Genomic DNA, 20,962 nt, shown 5'->3' with positions numbered 1-20,962 from the left:
GATCCCTAATACCTAGCAACCACTAATGTATTTTCTGTCTCCATGATTTTGTCATTTCGAAAATGTTACATAAATGGAATCATACAGTATGTTACCTTTTTTTCTCTCAGCATAAGGCCCTTACTTCCATCCAAGATGTTGTATCAATAGTTTGTTCCTCTTTATTGCTATGTAGCATTAGAGGGTATGAATGTACTCATATATGGTTTTTATAGACCTAAGTTTTTTTCTTGCCTAGTAAGCTAAGGGAGTATTTAGATGTAATTTCAGAAAGGACCGGGCGGTGCTACTTCAGCTGGTGCTATAGGAAGCCTGTTTGGAGGGACAGTAATAAGATAACGCCAGCTGGGGCAGGGGCAGCATTTCCTAAACATATTTGGCCCTGGGACCCTTTCCCGACAGAACACTTAGTAACATGTCCTGACCAAACTCCTCCTGGGCCATGGTGAAGTGGCAGCTGGCTCTCCTTAGCCCATGGTGTTGGGGGACCATCCAAATGCAGCTCGAGCCTTTTAAGAGGAGAGAACATGTGTGCACCCAGCTGGCCTAGAGGAAAGCCTGGTTTCACAAAGAACGTGGTTTTCTATTACATCAGCCCTTTATTGCTGTGCTTGTGTCATGGTTAGTCATTCCCCAGGTAGCGCTTTGTCTCTTTAAAATTGAAGTGCTGGGTGAAAGTCGTTGGCTAGCTGGGATGCACATTTTTATGATTAAGTAAGCCTTTTATCTGTGAAAAACATTTAAAAATTTCAGCGTGTTGCGGGGTGTGGGGCGCATCTTGGATGCTCACAGGGGAGACAGGGAGAGCACTGCACAGTCGGAAGGCTCTGCCACGAGGGCCCAGGTTCCTGTTCTGTCAGACGATGCGTGTTATAGTTCTGACTGGTGATCACGGTGGCTTGGCCTCCTGCCTTTTCCTTCCCCTGTGAGCTTCCCAACAGTAGAAAGGCGAGAAGAGGGAGGCTTCTTTCTCTTAGCCTGTTAGGCAGTCATGTTTTGGAGAGGGCTGTGCAGTGTCTGTCCAGCTCTGTGTGTGGGTGAAGGATGGGCACACACGTCTCTGGTCGCTCCTGGGAGCCCTGTTGGCAGAGGTGTGTATGGAAGGTCCCCTGGTAGAGATGACAGCGTCTGTCTCTGCTTACCTGACTCCATAAACAGCTCCAACAGTGCTCGTGCCTCATGGGAGATGTGCTCCTCTGGTCTTTGTCCTTTTACAAACTAGAAGATGATTAGGCTCTTAACATTCAAGCCCTCAAAAGTAGATAACTCCATTAATCTCGTTACATATGTAAGTGGATATTTATCATATGGAGGTCATGCTTTAATCCCAGAGGGCATCTTAATTCTCCCAATAAACTACATCTTGAGCGTCAGTAAAAGGTAAAACAAAAGATTGTAGACACACTCAAACGTAAAACATAGAAGAAAGAGTGATGAGCTCGTGTCACCACACCCAGCTCCAGAGACGACCAGCCTAGATCAGTGTCTTTCTCTCCCACTCCCCCCACCTTCCCTTTCTGTCCTACTTTAAAGCAAATGCTAGATACCATGTCACTTACACACCAAATACTTCTGGGGGAAACCTTAAGTATAATATGCAATTCTCTGTCATGCTTTTGTATTAAAACTGGCTGCTGTGATGGAGTTGTTTGTTATAGAATGTTGCACTGTATGTAGCATGTTACAGTATAAAGAGACCTAGTCCTGGGGCTTCCCTGGTGGCACAGTGGTTGAGAGTCCGCCTGTCGATGCAGGGGATGCGGGTTTGTGCCCCGGTCCCGGAAGATTCCCACATGCCGCGGAGCGGCTGGGCCCGTGAGCCATGGCCGCTGAGCCTGCGCGTCCGGAGCCTGTGCTCCGCAACGGGAGAGGCCACAACAGTGAGAGGCCCGTGTATCGCAAAAATAAATAAATAAACAAGAGACCTAGTCCTAGCTCTGCTGCCAACTTGTGTGCCTTTGGGCAGGTCCCCCAAACTCTGACTTCCATTTCTTCCTTTTGTAAATTAAAGATTGGTCTGGGTCATCTCAAGGTGAACTATCTGGGGTCAGAATCATGTTCATCTTCACGAGCTCCACCCAGCCAGAATAAGGCAGGCACTGAAATCCTGTACTGGGAAGAGACATTCCTGTCGGCCCTTTGCTGTCGGCTCATTGCTCTGATTTTCCAGCCTCTGGGCTTCTGAGTTCCTTCTTGATAGAGAACATGGAGAGCCAGCATTCTCTTTGGCTGTGAGGGACAGGTATGTGTGTGTGTGTTGTTCATGTGTATGTGTATACACAGGAGACCTGGCGATGGCTTCGAAGGACGTTAAACTATGAAGACAGATGCTGCAGAGTAGCCCGTACTGCTGGTTCTTCTCCCATTTCCTTGAGAAGATTCTTTTTGCTCTTCTCCAGGTGCCGACTTGTTAAAACTGACAAAGGAAGATCTAGTACAAATTTGTGGTGCAGCCGATGGAATTCGGCTCTATAATTCACTGAAGTCAAGGTAAAATACCGTGTTTAAAAGGAACTGTTCTGCTTGAAATAAGAATGTGCCCTTGTTCGCGTGGGGACTGCGGGCAGGATGTGTCCACGCCACGTCGGCGTGTGCCCTTGCGCTGTGGCCGCTGGCCCGCCGTGCTCACGAGGAGACTGTTTTGTGTACACCTTCAGGCAGGCCCAGATATGATGCAGGCACTGAGGGCAGAGGTAGACTGTAAGACTAGAAATGCACATGGGCAGGACTGTGGTCTGGAAGACGACTGGGTTTGTTGCCAAGAAAACAAACTTCTCATTTAGGTGAGCTCTACAGAATCTATGGTTTTCAAGGTCATGTGACACTACTAAACAGTTATTAAAAATGTAAACTTCTAATTGTGAATTAAAATGATAGAACTGTAAACTGTGCTGGCTTTTAAGATCCATTTACTATCGTTGGTATTTCTAGACTTGTGGTGTGAGAATTCCATTAAACTGAATTTTACTGATGTTACATTGCTGACATAATCTTGAAACTTAAATTTACCAGCATCTGACCGACCATCTCAATGGTTTAGAGTCTGGATCATCAGATTAGACCACCTGTGATAACCTGTGATAGTTGGTGTGAGGTGTGTGTTTTTATATTCTTCCTAGTAAATTATTTCGTATAATGAAGTAACGTTGTAAAGTTCTCCTAAGGAAATAGACCCTAGATTCTTGTAGCTGTCGCTTGCGCGTGCGGCCCTCCTGCCGGCTCACAAGCGCTGTCTTCTGGTTGCAGGTCGGTGCGGCCCCGCCTGACCCTCTACGTCTGCCGCGAGCAGCCGGCGCCGCAGGGGCAGCAGCAGGCAGCGGGTGGCGGGGGCGACGGCAGCGCCGCCACGCCCTACGGTGGGTATGGGCGGGCAGGGATGGGGGGGCCAGGACACTCGGCTTCCTGCCACTGTCCTTCTGAGTTGGTGGGGGCCACCGGGTTGTCCTGGCAGCGGTGAGAGGCAGTGGCCCTTCTCGGCTGTTGTTATGATAAAATTTAATTTTAAAAGAACAAGTGTAGGGCAGAGTATGGCACCCCTGCTTTAGAGCCTCTCTGTAGTCTTACCTTAATTGTAGTTCCAAATTCTAAGCAAAGGTTTCTGTACTCACACACATGAAAAAACCCTTGTTTGGGGAAGCAAAGTAAAAGCACTGATATTCCTGATCCGTGTTTGGCTTGAGTCAGTAGTACAGCAGGACCTGCGAGACTCAGGCTCACTGCAGATGTGCCTGACGCTTTGCAGACAAGGGCTGCTGCATCGTCAGGTGTTCCAAAAACAGCTGGGCTTTCTGTAGAGAAGCAGGAGGCCTCGTGGTCCACATCCTTAGCTTCTCGTGTGCCGTCTTCTACACTGTTTTTAATTCTTTAGGGGAAAGGAAGAGGGGAGAGGTAGCTTTTTATTCTTTAGGATAAATTCCCAGTAGTAGGTTTACTGAATCAAAAACTATGACCTTTTTAGAGTTCTTTTTATATATGGCTAGAAATACATAGCATTTTTGAAAATGGCTTTCTTTCGGTGTAACTTACATACCACAAAGTCCTCCCACTGCAAGCGCACAATTCAACGATACTTTAATCAGTTTACAGTTTTGCAGCCATTGCCACAATCCAGTGTCAGTCCCATTACTCCAGAATGATCACCTGTGCCCATCTGCAGTCACTTCCTGCTTGCTTTTAAGATAAAACCTCAGATACTTTTGTACAGAGGTTATTGTTAATTAAATTATGTGTGAGCATAGATAATGTATTATTATATTCACATGGGTAGTAAGGGGAGAAGTATTCTTATATTTCTTTAGTACTTTGAAAGGAGTGATCTTCCAATAGATCAGGTGGAAAATAGATCAAAGATTACTGCTAAAATGCTGTTCTTATTTTTTATTTCAGTTTATCATGCAATCTACTTAGAAGAAATGGTTGCTTCAGAAGTTGCTCGAAAACTTGCGTTGGTGTTTAATATTCCTTTCCACCAAATTAACCAGGTTTACAGACAGGGTCCCACCGGTATTCACATTCTTGTTAGCGATCAGGTAACTGGCATGCCCTTTTCTCTTTCACACTGATATTTACTTTTATATGTATTACTGAAGTGCTATAGAAAAAAAATCTGTGACACCTTTGGCAAGTACTCATGAGAATCATTTTCAGAGTTGGGAATCAAGATTGGGAAGAATTTATAACCAAGAGTTCTAGGTGTCCTGGGTGGTAGAAGGAATACAGGTAAAGGAGAACCGGAGCTCCGATCCCGCCCTCTTTGAACTCCGACACTGGTCACTGGGGGGCTCTGGGTTAGCGAGCCTTTGGCCCTTTTTAGCAAGGCATTTGAATGTGTTTTCCTTTTGTGTACTATTTGATGGCTGATTTTAAAAAGCTGTGAGGTTAGAAGGGCAGTTCACTGCCGCCCCGTGTTCAGTGACAAGCAAGTAAGAGCACTTTGGCAGCAACTTTTTGTTAGTCACTATCACAGAACCCAGCGGCGAATGCCTCCCCGTGGGCTGGAGGGTGACTGACCAGATCGCCGGGCCCCCATGGGCAAGCACGGTCAGCACCGAGCTGGCCAGTACAGCAGGTGTAAGCCCTTGCTACCTCACACTGCCTATTTGAATTACCATTTTGGCCGTTGAGTCCTGTACTTGTGCAGCTATATATAGATTATGACATTCTTCTTTTACTACTTTTACTCAGTTAAGACAGTTGGATCTTAATTATACATCTGCTTTATCCTTCTAGATGGTTCAGAACTTTCAAGATGAGAGTTGTTTTTTATTCTCCACAGTAAAAGGTACGTGTGTCTTGAAATGCGAGAATCATGAAAGATAGTGTGTGCCTGAAATCAGCAGTCATCTTGCATATTTACTTTTGGAAATGCTGGCTTTACTAATTTTAAGAAGTTTGAAAAAGGAATCAAGGAAATATTTCTAGTGACTGAAATATTGTGGAAATTAACTAGCAAGCAAGGAAGAGGAATCAGTCCTTCTGGATGCCTGGAGAAAAACCCCAGTCCATTTAGCCAACATTTTACTGAGCACCTCATGTCAGACACATGCCGTTGGTGCTAGAAAGGTCTTCCCCTCCTGTAATGGGGAAAGGAAACCAGAATTGGTCCATAGATGCACACAGATTACAAATAGGTAATTTAGGTGCCATGAATGAATGGGGAAGTGGGCTTGCTTGTGGAGGAGGGGGCCACGCAGCTGTGGAGGCTTCTCTGAGGAGCTGTCACGAACGCTGAGACCTGGAGACTGAGGGGGAACTGAACACACGAGGAGCAGCACCCCAGCTGGCGCGGGGCCGGGTGCAGAGGAAGGAGCGTGGCTGCTCTGGAGGCCTGAGAGGGCCCGTGGCTGCTGTGCAGGGCGAGGACAAGCAGAGCTGGAGGCGGGTCTGGTAGGCAATGCCTGGCGGTGGTGGGAGTTTAGATTTTATTTGAAATGCACTGGAAAGTCAGTGATGTTGTTTAAACAGACGAGTAATGTGAATAGATTTTTCTTTTCTTCCACTCGCAACTCTGTGGAGACAGATGAGAAGGTGGGAAAACTGGAGGCAGGAGATGTCATCTAGATGAGAGGTGACGGGATCTTGGACGCTGATAGACAGGGCCCTGCTGGGCTCCACACTGGAGGGAGGAGTGGTTGTGACTCTCACAGGAGCAGCTGGGCAGGCGGTGGTCGCGGTGGAGAGGTAGGCGGGCTTGGGGGAAGCGGCCAAGGCTTCTGTTTTAGGACGTGGAAATCATAGCCGGCTGGGGCTGGCAAGAGAGGCCTGGGCTTGAGGTGTAAACCTGGAAGCCTTCAGTGTGTCCGCCGTGACTCAAAGCGGTAGAAATTCTTGAGGTTATGGAGGGAGAGAATGTGAAGAGCGGGCCCAGACGGGGTTCAGTAGAGTTCCAGTTACAGGGCTGGATAAAGGAGGGGTTTTTTTAAATGTAAAGTTACTATGAGAAGAGACCTTTAAAAGTCTGATGAGTTAAGATCTAAAGCTGCACCTCAAAGAGCACGATGTCACGTGTCACCCTTTCCTGGGAAGAGAGCAGCCCACCTTGAAGGGAGGGGCTGAAGTTAGGACTTCACCCTGTGCCTGCCTGACATGTCTCCTAAGCCACCAAGTTAACCTGCAGTGCAGGGCTGTTTAGTCTGTGAACTGGCCCACTTTATCTTTTCTTATCAGACATGTTTAGTTTAGTACCGTTCTGGCTCAATTTTTCGTTCTCAAAACAATGCAGTTTTTACTCTGCAAAACTCACACTGTCTATAAAAGAGGCAGTTCGTACAGTGAATGTGTGGCTGCGTCCTGTGAAGGCGGTGGGGTTTCTGGTGTCAGGCATCACAGGACGTCCCCGCCCTGCTCAGTGTACTGTTTTCAGACATTGGTCCTTATGGAAAAATTCATTTGTTCCTCGATGACCGCCTGTACTGCTGCTTCTCGCCATCTCCCGAGAAACACTAGGCCATCGCGCAAAAGTAGTGATGTGTTTTTTAAAATGTTTCAGATCTACTTTTGAGGAGTTCAAAAATTATTTCCTGAAAAGGTGGATGTGAGCACCCAGTTCATTGGATAGTCTGTGCCCTGTGCCTTGCCCTCAGGTGGGGGGTGGGGCAGGCAAAGGGAATGTGCATGTGATGCTGCCGTAGGCAAGAGGGACTGGAGCAAGTTAGCTTGTTTTCCTCTAGAATATTTAAAGGTACCCCCTCTGAACTGGGGCGGGGGGTTGTAGAGTTCTAGGAGTGTTCAACGTAGTCTTGATTCTCCAGCCTGGTAAAAAATTGCGCCTAACGTCCCTTTCATTTTTCCGCAGCTGAAAACGGCGGTGGCGTCCACATAATTTTGAAGTGACGTCTTGACGTAGTCTGAACTCTATTCAGCACCAGTTAAAGTTACGCTTAAAAGTGTGTGAAGACTGAATCCAAGAAGTCTTGGGATTGGATTTTACCGTATGAAATGTTTCATATTGAAAACACAGGATGACCTTTCTCACAAGCTGGATGAGAGGCACGTCTCCTTCGCTTCACTGCCTCGGCCTCGCCCCGGGACAGTGAGCACGTCGGGCCCCGGTGCAGGTAGGCCGCCTGCTTCTCTGCCAGAGAGGCCAGTAGACACAGTCCCTAGAAGCAGCCTTCGCTGTCTTTTTACACTGTATGCGGTTTGGAAATGAATGTAAAGACGTACTGTGGGCATTTACCTTTCTGGGCCAGTTCGGCTTCTGCTGCCGGGACCTTATGCTGACCGGGGTAGGGGTGGGGGGGCACTGGCTGCTGCGGGGCCAGTGCCAAATCCACGTGTGGGGAGAGGGAGGCCGGCGCTGATACGGGCCGATCAGTGGTCAGGGGAGAGGCTTGGCGCCTTCTTGGAAAAAATCATGTCTGAGGGTGCGCATCTGCCGTGATCATGCCAGATCGGAGAAGCCCCAAGCCAGGAAGAGGGGCGTGAAGCAAACTGCATTATCAAGAGTACCTTGGTGAGAGGATCAGTGTAAATCCTAATAGGTACAAAGACTTTTGTGTTTTTGCTTTGTCACAGATTTATTGAAAAACTTTTTTGCTTCTGCTTCCGTTTTTAGCATTTTGGTTTTCATTTTTGAAGCCCCAATGCCTTTTAAACTCATGTGGTTTTCTTTCTCCTTTTCCTCCCTCTCTCTGTCTCTGACTACCCACCCCACCCTGCACCATACTGTTGTTAAACTTTTTTAAAGACCTGTCCCCAACATTGGAAATACACCTAAGCAGGAGAAAACAGTGTGATAGTTTCTGACTTGGTGTTAAGGGGTCTTCATTATCAAGAGTTGAAATTTATTTGTGGAACACTAGACATCACAAACAAACACTATATTGTACCATCAAAATTCCTCACATTTCTCTAATATGGAGCTTTAGTACAATCACGGGTAACATTCTGGTGATTATTTAGGGACTTTTTTATACACCACATAATAGCTTCTTTTTCTATAAAAAGAGTGCCTCTTTCACAAAACCAATGCTTGTTGGCCAGTATACTTTCCAAAGGGAATCACTGTTTTTGCAATTTTTTCTACTATCAATCAATCATTAGTATCTCTCCCCTTCACCCGAAGCCTTCCCAGAATTCATCAGCAAGCATTTGAGGCCTGTGGTGTACCAGACACAATTTTCGATCCCATTTTAATTATACCGTTTCTGTCCGTTCACCCAGTGTCTTGGTTTTGAGTGTATTATTTGATCCTTATCTATCTATCTATCTCTGTTCAGGCAGAAATAGGAATGGGTAATTTTGAGTTTAAAATCTCTCCCAGAAGACAAAACTACTTCAGTGGGTGAAAGCTTTGGCATTTTACGTTTTATTCATAAAGGGGGTTATCTGATATTTAAAAGTAATGTCTCTAAATATTCCATCTTTGGTTTGAAAATATCCATAACTTGTATAGACCCTAAAGCAGGAGAGCTTTCCTTTCCGTCATTTTCCCTTTGCTTTTGTATGACCACATGTTTTCTGTACCAGTCACTTGGGAAAGAAGTGAGCTTCTCTCTTAATTAATTGTTTAGAGTTTTGCTTGTCTATTTAGCATTCCTTTTTGAGTCTCAAGATTTATGGAACAATAAATGTCATTTTTAATGCTGTGTGCTGTTTTGAATTCCTCATCAGGTGTTACAAGTGGGGTAAAAATAATTAAAGCTCATCAAACTTGAAATGACACCAAGCAGCACTGAACATTAGTCTGTCCCAGTGAAACAGGTTAAATTATGGCACCAGCAAATTTGCTACTTTGTTTTTTTAATAGTAGGATGTACACATTTCAGTATAATAAATGTTTTCCGATTGTTTTGCAAATGTGTGTCTCATTTAAAATCCAAGTTCCTGCCAGTGTGTCACCTCATGTCATAGAATCAAGGAGTTCACTGTGTATGTTCTGAGTACACACCAGTCCCAATGTTGTTATAAGAGCTGATGGGAGTGTGTGTTTTCAGTTTGTTTCCTCAAAGCTGATGCAACTGAGGACAGCTTATCCAGTGACTGTGCCACACTTAAAGGGGAAGCAAACCTGATTTTTCTTAACAGAGGTTCTCCTGTTTTGTAGATGTGGTCCAACGTCATTCAGCCAGAGTCCAGTAGCCGTGAGAGGTTGTGTCCGGGCTCAAAAGAGATAATGTATAGAAGGCCCATGGTCATTTAAATTTTTGAAATAGAAACTATATTCATAGCTTCCTGCAACAGCCATTTTTTCCCCCACACAGTGGTGTAAATGTATATTTAGATAACTGCTATGGTATACACACAATAAGGCAGCAAAATCATCAGGACTTTAATGCTTATTCTGATAATCCTGTTAATTGATTTATAGAGTTGTATTATCCATCTATTTGCCTTCTCTCCCCAGAATGCAGCTGAGGCCTTGGATCCTAAATGCTTCTAAAACTCTCCACCTAATAGAACCATAACCCAATTAGAAGTATTGCTCGTCATGGAGAAATTTCTCGTTTTTGCTGTTTCCCTCAGCTTCCCGTGAGCTCTGGGCTCTTCAGTTTGGGGAGTGGTTACTAAGAAGGGTTGGCTACCATTAACACAGAGATGCAGTAAAGGTCACAAATGTGGACAGCACAGAGCAGAAACCAGATCATCTTATCAGATTTCAGGTAACATTAGGAACGCCTGAATTTGGAAGATGGTTTTGCTCAGATTTGTCTGCCGTGAGATAATAGCAATAAAACCCTCTGGCTTAAGCATTGCAGTGGTTTATTCATTTTTATGTAAGTCTCAAAGGTGCCAACGCTTTACTGATTTTAGTTTTTTAAGTGTGTAAAATTTTTGAATAGTCCTGGTGTAACTTGATTTCTAAGATTTTAAAATAAACTTGGAAAAAAATCACACCCATTCTACATGCATCCATTATTTTTAATTGATTATATTATAGATAACTTGAGCCTTAATTCTGTTTCTTTAAGGTCCCCCAAAGTTTGTGAGACATGACATGATCAGCTTTTCTATAACAACAACACATTATGTGCCATAGCCTACGCCAGAGCTTATGATTTCCAATCAGGCAACACAAACTGAGTTGCTTTTGTTTAGTTTTTGGTCCCCAAAAGGATATATGACAAGTTGACAGAAACAGAAAGGTGAAGACCTTGCTTCACCCTGTTTAGAGTCCTCATTCTTTGGTGTCTCATGGAAACCTATTAACTTGCCTTCCACGTAAGTCGCTACATAGAAAACTGTCGGGCATTATGAATTTGCAGTATAGTCACTTTGATAAAGTTACTATTTAATCTTCAAAGTGGAAAAGTCCTGCTAATCAAAATGGAATCGTTGTGAATAAAAGTAGGCCACTGGCTGAAGTATCAGGTAGAGAATCAACAGCTTATTTTTCTGCTCAATTTGTGCTAACACTAATGGTCTGTTCGAGGAATGCTGACAAAGCCAAGGGCAGGAGTCCTGTACCGAGGGAGGCACCCACCTCTAGAGATCCAGGGCTCCTGCACGGTCCTGGCTGCACTATGACCACTCTTGCCCTGTGGTAATTGACACAAGGCTTCGAACTGATTGCATCACAGCAGAATAAAGGTAAAAACTATCACAAGAGTTACTGCAGTCCCTGCAGAAGTCTTTTACCTGTAAATGCCTTTCCCAATGGAGAATCAACAGATTTGGATGTTGGTGGAGTACGTCAGAAAGACTCGGGTCCTCGGGAGGAAGGGACACCTCATGAAGCCCTGGGCTGGGCAGCTGCTGTCAGAGGATGACACAGCACCTGCATAGCCTCTGTCCACTTCCTCCCACTGCTGTCGGCGGGGTGACAGGAGCAAAGTAGGCATGGACTTTGACATGAGGGAGCTGGGCCTGAAAGTAGAAAGGCAAGGTGTAGTCATAAGACAGTGTGGGGATTGCAGGCGTAACCCCAGAAAAGCCCACAGCTCTCCTACAGAGCCCAGTTCATTCTACCATTAGGCAGATAGTCCCACAGAATTTCTGGTGTGCGCTAACGCTGCTCCTGTCGACACGCACGTCTCCCCAGACAGCACCTTTTAAAGACAAAGGGGTGGTCGCTGTCCCTGTGTGCAAGCCGAGTAGAGATGTAACAGCTGTAGCACCTGGGGCTGCTTAGGGGTCTAAGTTGCCTAAACTTAAAGCGTATTCAAGAACGATGCAGGTGAACTACATGCGGAAAGAACGCCACAGTTATTAAGACACTTTATACCTAGAAATTAGCAAAGATCAAGCCTACTGATAACAGCCTGAAGTCCCTTTCCTTCTAATAAGTTTGCTAATCAACAGACCACATGGAACCTCCACCCAGACCCATTCTAGAAGTCGACTCTTTCCAGGGTGGGGTCTAATAAGGAAATTTAGAAGAAGTCTAAGAGGATAGTTTGCATAACTATTGGCCCAGGACAGAATGTAGAAAATGGATGTTGATTCTTGGTGTATTTGTCGTTTGCTGAGAAACTGCCAGGTGTGGCTGCTGCCCGACACTTACCCGCATCCGCTTGATGCCCGCGCGGGTGACCTGCTGGCAGTCGTACAGCTCAAGGCGCTCCAGGCCACGACAGTTCTCCAGGTGCTCCAGGGCCACGTCAGTGATGAGGAGGCAGTTGTCCAGTTCCAGCACCCGCAGCCTCTCGTGGCCACAAGGGCTGTTGCTCAGGTGCAGGATCCCATCATCCGTGATGAGCTCACAGTGGGACAGGCTCTGGAATGAGGGGAAGCACCGATGTTTGCCGGACCCTCTCATTCCAAGGCTCACGGCCCAGGAAGAGCAGGGAAGCCGGCCCAGGCAGCGTCCCTGGGAACCACTGAGCAGCGGGAGGATGGAGCACAAAGCTGTGGGCCCATGGGCAGCGGCTTCTCTCACCTTCCCGCCAGGTAAAGATGGGAACCGACACTGCAGAGGGCGGTCTGCGCCGTGAGGATCCTGAACTCACCTCTTCCCGCAAACAGCGAATCTACAGCTACACAGGGAACAGCTTCCTCCAGAAAAAAACATAAAAACTGGCTGAACGACTCTCCACGTTGGGCAGATGAGAGAAGGCCCACTTGGAAGCGGAAGAAGAGGCTGGGCCACAGTCTGTCATGAACCCCGGCCCCAAGCGCGGAGACCCCCGGGCGGGAGGGAACTCATAACCTGGAGCTTCTCACTGAGGAGCGAATGGTTTAGAACAGTTTAACCCCACATCAGGCACCTGAACGTCTAGCTGGAAAAACCAACCCGCTGACCTCCGGAGACCCAGAGACCACAGCAATGTGAGGAGGAATTCAAAGGACTTTCACACCCGGGCCCTCCCCACCCCCAGGGCCCAGCTGATGGAGGGGAGCCCAGCCTGGGTGTGGGAGGCTCGCCTGCTAGGTGACACATTGGGGGGCCTGCTGGGGTGCCCCCAGGGCCTAGAGATGGGCGGGGGCCATCTTTGCACATTCCCTCTGCCGAGCTCCAGCCACTGGATGACATTTTCTTTTTTAAATTCTGGGCTTCTTCCTTCCCGGTGAGCACTATTTCGCATCCTCTCCTGGCCCTGCCTCTGCCTCGCGCCAGGGTGCCATCCTCATTCTCTGTCTCTATGTTTCTCTCAGGGGGAGAGTTTCACGTGTGTCTGGTGCCCCAGTTTTTGCAGCTGTTGCCAGGGGACACATCCATCTCCTGGCCTGCAGGGTCCCACGGGACTGTAACCAATGGAGAGATTGTTAAGTGGCTCCCACGTCCCGGGATCAGCAAGAGAAAACACCCAGGAGTCGTCTTTCTCGGAAGGACTAGGAGCTTGTCCTCACAGCTGCAGCCAGGGGCACAAGCTTCTAATTAAACACACGTCCAAGGGCTGACTGTAATCCTTACTAGAGACCTTGGAGGCTGATGCTGTCTTTGCTCTCCCCTCTGCCATGCTCCAGAGCACCAGTATCTCCCAGAGGGGAGCTTTTACATCTGCCTGGTGACCTGGTTTCTATTTCTGGTGCCCCAGTCTTTGTATAAGGTGCCCATGGGATGCTCCTTGCTCACCTGGCCCTGATGGCCAAAAAAGGCTTGTATGCCTAGGTCCCATGGGACTTTAACATGAAAGAATTCTTGGCAGGCTACCACCTCCAGGGCACTTTACAGACATCAGGCTGAAACACACCCCCAGCCTTTCTGGGAAAGAGGCCTATTTGCTTGTCCTGGAGCTTACAGGGCGGGCTTCAGGTCTGGTACACATCTAGAGGCCTACAGATGTGCTCTCAGCAAAGGCAGGTGCAGGTACATGCCATCTCTGCACTCTCCCTGGTCAGTATCCCCCCAGACAGGAGTTTACACCCTTATCTGGGAAAAGTACCAAACAGAGGTCACGGAGCTGAAGAATACAACTGAACTGAAAAATAAAGTAGAAGGTTTCAAGAACAGACTAGATGAAGCAGATAAAAGGATCAGTGACTTGAAGACATGGCAGTGAAAATCACCCAATCAGAGCAGCAAAGAGAAAAAGAATGAAAAAAAGTAAAGAAGATACCCTAACAGACTTATGGGACAATATCAAGTGGACTAACGTTCTCATTATGAGGGTAACAGAAGGAGAAGAGAGAGAAACAGGCAGAAAAGCTAATGGAGAAAATAATGGCTGAAAACTTCTCTAGCCTGGGGGAGGAAACACATGCAGATTCAGGAAGCCCAGAGGATTCCAAATAAGATGAGACCCATGCCAAAACACATTACAATTAAAATGTCAAAAATTAAAGAATCTTAAGAGCAGCAAGAGAAAAACAACTTGTTACACAGAAGGGAACTCCCCGTAAGACTATCAGCAGGCTTTTCAGTAGAAACGCTGCAGGCCAGAAGGGAGGGGCACGATACATTCAGAGTGCTGACAGAAATGAAAAAAATCCCAACCAAGAACGCTAAACCCAACAAAGCTATTCAGAACTGAGGAGAGATGGGAATTCCCTGGCAGTCCAGTGGTTAGGACTCAGCACTTTCACTGCTGGGGGCCAGGTTCAGTCCCTGGTTGGGGAGCTAAGACACTGCAAGCCGCACAGCGTGGCCACAAAAAAAGAACGGAAGGAGAGCGTTTTCCAGACAAGCTAAAGCTAAACTAGTTCATCATCACTAAACCTGCCTTACAAGAAATGTTAAAGGGACTTTGTTAAGCTGAAAAGGGCACTAATTAGTAACAAGAAAACATATGAAGGTATAAATCTCACTGGTAAAGGCTGTGATAAATCAGGGTGAAAGATAAAACTCTGTGGCATCAAGAAAATAATACAGTCTTTATTGGCTGTAATTCTTTATTCTTTAATATAATAGCTAAAATTCTTAGATAGCTTCTAGGACCAATGAGCTGCATTAATATTTTAAAAGTCAAAAAAAACTGGCTCCGGTACTGAAGAGGAAACCAGCCCCCCAGTTAACAACAGAACCTGCTGATGACATCCCACAAACTAAAGTAACAAAGAGGGGCTTCCCTGGTGGCGCAGTGGTTGGGAGTCCGCCTGCCGATGCAGGGGACGCGGGTTCGTGCCCCGGTCCAGGAAGATCCCACATGCCGTGGAGCAGCTGGGCCCGTGAGCCATGGTCACTGGGCCTGCGCGTCCGGAGCCTGTGCTTTGCAACGGGAGAGGCCACAACAGTGAGAGGCCCGTGTACCGCAAAAAAAAATAAAAATAAAAAAAAAAAATAAAGTAACAAAGGGGATCCTTCACCTCCTTTGAACAAACTTCATAAACTCCTCTGTGTTCTTTTGAATCTGAAGTTCCCCTTGTTTGCAACTGTATATTTGACTTATTTTCAAAGAAACATGATGAGTTTCCCTTTCAAAATGGCCTTCTAGATTTGGTTTTTGTGAGAGTACAAGGCCCTTCCTCCCTTGAGGATCACAGAGCAGTTCCTGGAAGGGGTGGGGGTATGTGCACACTCGCCTCCTTCACATGTAAAGAAGAACCGGGGAACTGAAGTTTAGCAAATGAGGTGTGATAGTTACCTGGCTCAGGGCTAGTGATCACTTCCCTCATTTCTTCCTGCTTGCAGACCTTTAGTAAAAGCTAAAAACCAGATTTCAAAATTCTGAATCTATGGAGCTTCGCCCCAATAGCATTGGCTCCTCTGAGCTCCCCAGGCTGGGGGAGGACTCCCTGGGGTGGACCCCAGGCTCCAGCATGGAGAGCTCTGGCCCTCCCCCAGGGAGGTGGGGACCGGCTGCTCCTATGCGTGTGTCCCAGGCGCACCTGGGCTGCCCCGCACCAAGACTGTGCATCTGTGCTGTGAGACCTGCAGCGGCAGAAACGCACGTCCAACAACCCTGAGCTTCCACTCACCCTTGGCTCTACCTGGGGGCTGACAGAGGCGCTGCTACCATGTCCGTAGCAGGGAGAGCCCCTGGAGTATCCGTTAACAAGGATCCAGACACACACTGCTGTGCAATTTCTGAGTGACGATAAAGTCTGTCTCTTCTGATGAATGATCTTTTCACTCTCCAGTGCCTAGAACAGTGCCCGGCATGTAGTGCTCCTCAAGAGGTGTTTGTAGAGTGAATTTGATGAATATAATCAGATTTAATCCACAGCATTTCCCTTTTCTGTGTGGGCTACTAGGCATCTCCAAAGCTAAGTTTAGATTTCAACTGCAACTGTTTCCCTGCTTTTCTGCTAATAATCCTCCAGGTATTTTTCTTTTTTATTTTCATCTGAGGCTCTTATCTTGGACTTCTGGGTTTTATTATAGTTTATCTTTTACTCTAAGTCCCCTTTCTGGAAGTAGCTTGTATGAATATCGGGGAAGATGGAGAAGATTTCAGTCACCAGGATCCCTGCTGGGGAGAACACTATTTGGAAGACATTTCCTGACCCGTCGCTGAGGTGGGCCTGCACTCCTGAGGAAGCAGGAGTTAGGGAGCTGGTGGAAGGCCTTGTCCCGTGCACACAAGAGACGACACTGCCCAAGGGGTGGGAGTCCAAGTCCAGGGTATCTCCTAGTCGGGGAGAGAGCCCTTGGGCAACAGGGAGGAGGGGGGTTAAAACAGGAAACAAAGCACGGGGCTCCTAACCTTCCCCACACCTCTGAGAAGCAGGCCATCTCAGGGACACGGGGACAAGGGGTGGAGAAAGCCCATCAGACAACTGGTTCTATCAATTATAAAACCAGATCAGAACTAATTTGGGAGTAAAGACATTAGAACGACAAAATTATCTGCAGGTGTGTAGAGGGAAACAGTTTCAGCAGAGAATCTGGAAACAGGTTGGTTTCTGACTATCTCTGAAATCTGACACCAAACTCAAAGTCCCAGAGCTGTCCAAAGCCCAGCACACTTGTGCCTGAGGGAGAAGCATCCAGAAGGAATGTGGAAATAAGGAAAACTGGTGGGGAGAGTAACTCAAGGCCAAATGGAGCTCTAATGATGTTATAAAATCCTAGCCCTTGCTGACAGAGCAAGTTCAAAGGGGATAGAGCTGGCTTAAAAATCTGTCGTGTATCTCAGGGCAGTGGAAAGACCAGACCCTACGGAAGCCACGAGATCTGGGTCCTTTGGGCAGTTGTGTAAATCTGGGCAAGCTTCTTAACCGCTCTGAGCCTCAGCTTCCTCACTGATAAAATAGGGATATCCATGGTGCTCGCATCACAGGGCTGTGCTGGGATTCAGTGAGTCAGTGTATCTGGTGGGAGCAGGCAGCCAAATGGGGACTCCACCCCTGCTTCACATCCAGCAGCCGGATGGGAAACGTGCATGCGACGTCTGCATGGCTGAGAGTGTCAATGCCACTTCTCACTGCTCATTCTAGATCTTTCAGTATATTCTAATTCCCCCCCCATAGATATTTGAGCAGATATGAAATGTAATATAAGGATGGCCTCATTTTAACCGTGCTAACTTTCACTATACCCGACATGATGAACATGAATTTGAGTAAGGACGCTGGTCCCTGTATTAGGTTCACACCCTAAAATGAAAGCAGTGACATTTAGATACCCTGCCTCCCAAGTGAGCCCAACGCACAGACCTTTGAAACCAAGAATGACGACACCCTATGGAAAGGAAAGCTCTTGCTGTAGTACGGGGGTTCTTTCATCCCTAAGAGGTAAGTAACGTAACAAAAAGCTCAGACTCACCAGGGCTTGCAGTTTAGGACAGTGAATGGAGAGCTGGATGAGTGTGCTGTCGGTTATCTGGAGAGAAACACGTGGTGTCAGTGTGGCTTCTACACCAGAACTTAATACCTAACCCTGCTTCTCCTGAATACAAGAATCAAAAGGTGCAAAAGAGAATTAAAAACTCATCTCAAGCACACTTGGGCTGGGAGCCCGAGGGACAAAGGGACAAAGAGGGTCCCCCAAGATTCTTCTCTGTAGAGTCACCTCATCACTGGACATGCAAGCTTATTTCTCCCTTAAGTTTTGTGAAAATGAGTCCTTTTGTTTTCTTAACGTTTGGCAAAAGATGGTGCTATCCTGAACTTGGCTGTAACTCTGATGACTGAGAACAGCCCAAAGTTTATGCATCCCCCTCCCGTGGCCCTCACAGGTTCCCAAGCCCTTACACCTATGCTGGGGCGAGGAGGGTCCAGACAATGGCCAGTTGGCGTCTCTGGTTACGCCTGTCAGTGGCTGAGGGGCGCCCTGCAGAGCTGTCAGGAGTCCACTCACCAAGATGCATTCTTCGAGATCCATCTTCTCCAGGTCATGACAATTCTGAAAAAGTCCATAAGAGTCCATAAGACACCCCATTCCGAAGGTGACCCAGTGAGCCAGCACTTTTGAGCAGGTGCCCTCTGAATCATATTCACTTTGGAAATGGGCATCAGGGCTGCATTTCCTTCTCTCATCCCAGAAAGGCAGTTGTCTGCACCTTCCCAGTGGCTCACAGGTATCAGCACAGAGATTTTAGCCATGGAATGGGCTCTGGGAGGTCGTGGGGGTGGGCGCTCAGCCACGGTGGGGATGGTGGAGGGCTGGGGTAGGAGGAAGAGTGTATCAGCATCCCCAGGAGGACATGGGTTCTGGGCAGCAGGCCATAGGGGCCCCACAGTGGTTGGCACTGGCAGGGCAGTGTGGAAAGAGAGGGCAGAGGCAGAGCCCAGCCCAGCTGAGGGATGCTACTGAGAGGCTGAGTCGGGGTCTATGTGAGGAAGGGCATCTCCTGGCAGGGAGGAGGCCCTTCTCATTGGGGTCCCACCTGACCAATTGAGAGTGAGGTCCACGCCTGGTACAGGACCTGCCTAGCTTTCCAGCCTGCTGGGGAAAATTCAGAACACCCCCCCACAAGGACTCTATTCTACTTGGTGCCTGTCATTTCTGAAGGTAGTTTTTTGCACACTCCAAGACCACTCCAATTCACTTTGACTAGGGAGGTGAATTAGAGTTTGGTTTGATTTTGTAAAACCTCTGTCTTACCCGAGCTAAAAGTGTAAAGCCTGCATCAGTCAAATGGGAACATCGGGCAGCCTCCAAGATCCTGGGATAAGGAGTGCACAGAAGACAAAGTGGCGACTGGTTAACAACAGAAAAGCGTACTTTACAATGCTCTTGAGTTTATTCCACTCTGACACAAAAATGAGGCTCAGGAGGAATGTGACCTGCCCAAAGTCCCATCCCAAACTTGGTCAGTAAATCCAGGAATCTTCCCACAATACCAGCACATGGTTGCTGTTTTTAGATATTATTCTAATATGTGTTGACTTCTAAACAATTAAAATGTACTTCCGCTCAACAAAATCATCTTGATATACTGCATTTATTGAAATTCCCAGTCACCCTAAAGGAAATTTTAAAAATTCACAGCCAATGAAAACATCCATGCTTAACAGGGATGGATGCTTAAATAATATTTTTAAGTTAAATTACTCCCTTATAGCAATAATTTTGACCTCCTTTCTGACCAGTTTTGACCACCTATATTCCTTCTACCATGCAGAAACATCAAAATTCTCTAGAATCTTCCCTAATTCAACAGTAAGAAAAACGGGGAAAAGGCAAAATAAGACAATCCTCAGAAGGTATAACCAAAATAAAGGGGGGGGGGCAGGGGGGGTACTTCTTTGGCAGTCCAGTGGTTAGGACTCCACGCTTCCACTGCAGGGGTCATGGGTTCGATCCTCAGCCAGGGAACTAAGATCCTGCATGCCATATGGTGCAGCCAAAGGAAAAAAAAAAAAAGATATCTAACTGGTGTATGAGAAATGGATCAGTTTCACTGATAAGTAAAGAGTAACAAAACAAGTATCTTTTTAATGCCTCTTTTGTAGGGGTTAAGGTTGCTGGTTCTAAAATCAAACTCTACAAGTTCAAATTCTAGTTTTACTTCTTACTTGTCATGTGACCCAGGATAAATTATGTGCTTTTCTTTTTTTTTTTTTTTTGCGGTACGCGTGCCTCTCACTGTTGTGGCCTCTCCCGTTGTGGAGCACAGGCTCTGAACCTGCAGGCTGAGCGGCCATGGCTCACGGGCCCAGCCGCTCCGCGGCATGTGGGATCTTCCCAGACCGGGGCACGAACCCGTGTCCCCTGCATCGGCAGGCAGACTCTCAACCACTGCACCACCAGGGAAGCCCCATGTGCTTTTCACTGAGTCTCAGTTTCTCCTCTGCAAAACAAGTGAGAATACAGTACCTACACCTCCTAGCAATGCAGTGAGGACTAAGTGAGACAATGCTTGTGAAAGTGCTAACAAAGAGCCTGGAACATATATGAGTTCAACTGATGTTAAGCATGATTAGTATTTTGGTGCCATTATTAAAGTTTTAATATTCACAATATTACATGGAGAATCAGAAAATAAATCATTATTTGTTAAAACTTTTCTTCTTGCTAGGGAAAAATGATAAATAAGGTGGCTGTGATTTTTCCTCCTTCTGTCCATTTAGCAGCTGGTTTAGAGGAGAACCTGGTGCCATTTGGACATGAGGCTATCTGTCTGCTCACATGTCAAAGTAATATCAGGGCAACAAATAGCCAAAACAATCTTGAGAACGAAAAACGGAGCTGGAGGAATCAGGCTCCCTGACTTCAGACTATACTACAAAGCTATAGTAATCAAGATACTATGGTACTGGCACAATAACAGAAATATAGATCAATGGAACAGGATAGAAAGCCCAGAGATAAACCCACACACATACGGTCACCTTATTTTTATATAAAGGAGGCAAGAATATACAATGGAGAAAAGATAGCCTCTTCAATAAGTGGTGCTGGGAAAACTGGACAGCTACATGTAAAAGAATGAAATTAGAATACTCCCTAACACCATACACAAAAATAAACTCAAAATGGATTAGAGACCTAAATGTAAGGCCAGACACTATAAAACTCTTAGAGGAAAACATAGGCAGAACACTCTATGACATAAATCACAGCAAGATCCTTTTTGACCCACCGCCTAGAGAAATGGAAATAAAAACAAAAACAAATGGGGGATTCCCTGGTGGCACAGTGGTTAAGAATCTGCCTGCCAATGCAGGGGACGGGTTCGAGCCCTGGTCCGGGGAGATCCCACATGCCATGGAGCAACTAAGCCTGTGCACCACAACTACTGAGCCTGTGCTCTAG

The 20,962-nt window shown here is 46.8% G+C and overlaps 2 protein-coding genes across 5 annotated transcripts in view; one reads left to right on the top strand and one right to left on the bottom strand.

Moving 5' to 3' along the window:
• Window positions 1-9,300, top strand: part of UBP1 (upstream binding protein 1) — a 68,525-nt gene extending 59,225 nt beyond the window's left edge. For both annotated transcript variants that reach the window (XM_029242292.1, XM_029242293.1), the window contains 5 exons: window positions 2,400-2,490; window positions 3,247-3,356; window positions 4,387-4,529; window positions 5,230-5,281; window positions 7,295-9,300. In XM_029242292.1, coding sequence (XP_029098125.1) covers window positions 2,400-2,490; window positions 3,247-3,356; window positions 4,387-4,529; window positions 5,230-5,281; window positions 7,295-7,332 — 434 coding nt within the window. In that variant the 3' untranslated portion in view covers window positions 7,333-9,300. The remainder of the gene's footprint in view (window positions 1-2,399; window positions 2,491-3,246; window positions 3,357-4,386; window positions 4,530-5,229; window positions 5,282-7,294) is intronic.
• An 888-nt stretch (window positions 9,301-10,188) lies between these two features.
• Window positions 10,189-20,962, bottom strand: part of FBXL2 (F-box and leucine rich repeat protein 2) — a 79,808-nt gene continuing 69,034 nt past the window's right edge. For 2 of the 3 annotated variants that reach the window (XM_029242294.1, XM_029242297.1), the window contains 5 exons: window positions 18,809-18,869; window positions 18,062-18,106; window positions 17,528-17,584; window positions 11,945-12,157; window positions 10,189-11,307 (listed from right to left, as the gene is read on the bottom strand). In XM_029242294.1, coding sequence (XP_029098127.1) covers window positions 11,200-11,307; window positions 11,945-12,157; window positions 17,528-17,584; window positions 18,062-18,106; window positions 18,809-18,869 — 484 coding nt within the window. In that variant the 3' untranslated portion in view covers window positions 10,189-11,199. The remainder of the gene's footprint in view (window positions 11,308-11,944; window positions 12,158-17,527; window positions 17,585-18,061; window positions 18,107-18,808; window positions 18,870-20,962) is intronic. The other variant, XM_029242295.1, reaches the window with a different exon arrangement.

Source organism: Monodon monoceros, unplaced genomic scaffold (genome assembly GCF_005190385.1).
Source record: "Monodon monoceros isolate NGI ecotype Baffin Bay Population unplaced genomic scaffold, NGI_Narwhal_1 Super_Scaffold_3, whole genome shotgun sequence".
Classification (NCBI taxonomy): domain Eukaryota; kingdom Metazoa; phylum Chordata; class Mammalia; order Artiodactyla; family Monodontidae; genus Monodon; species Monodon monoceros.
This window is presented reverse-complemented; position numbering and strand designations above follow the sequence as displayed.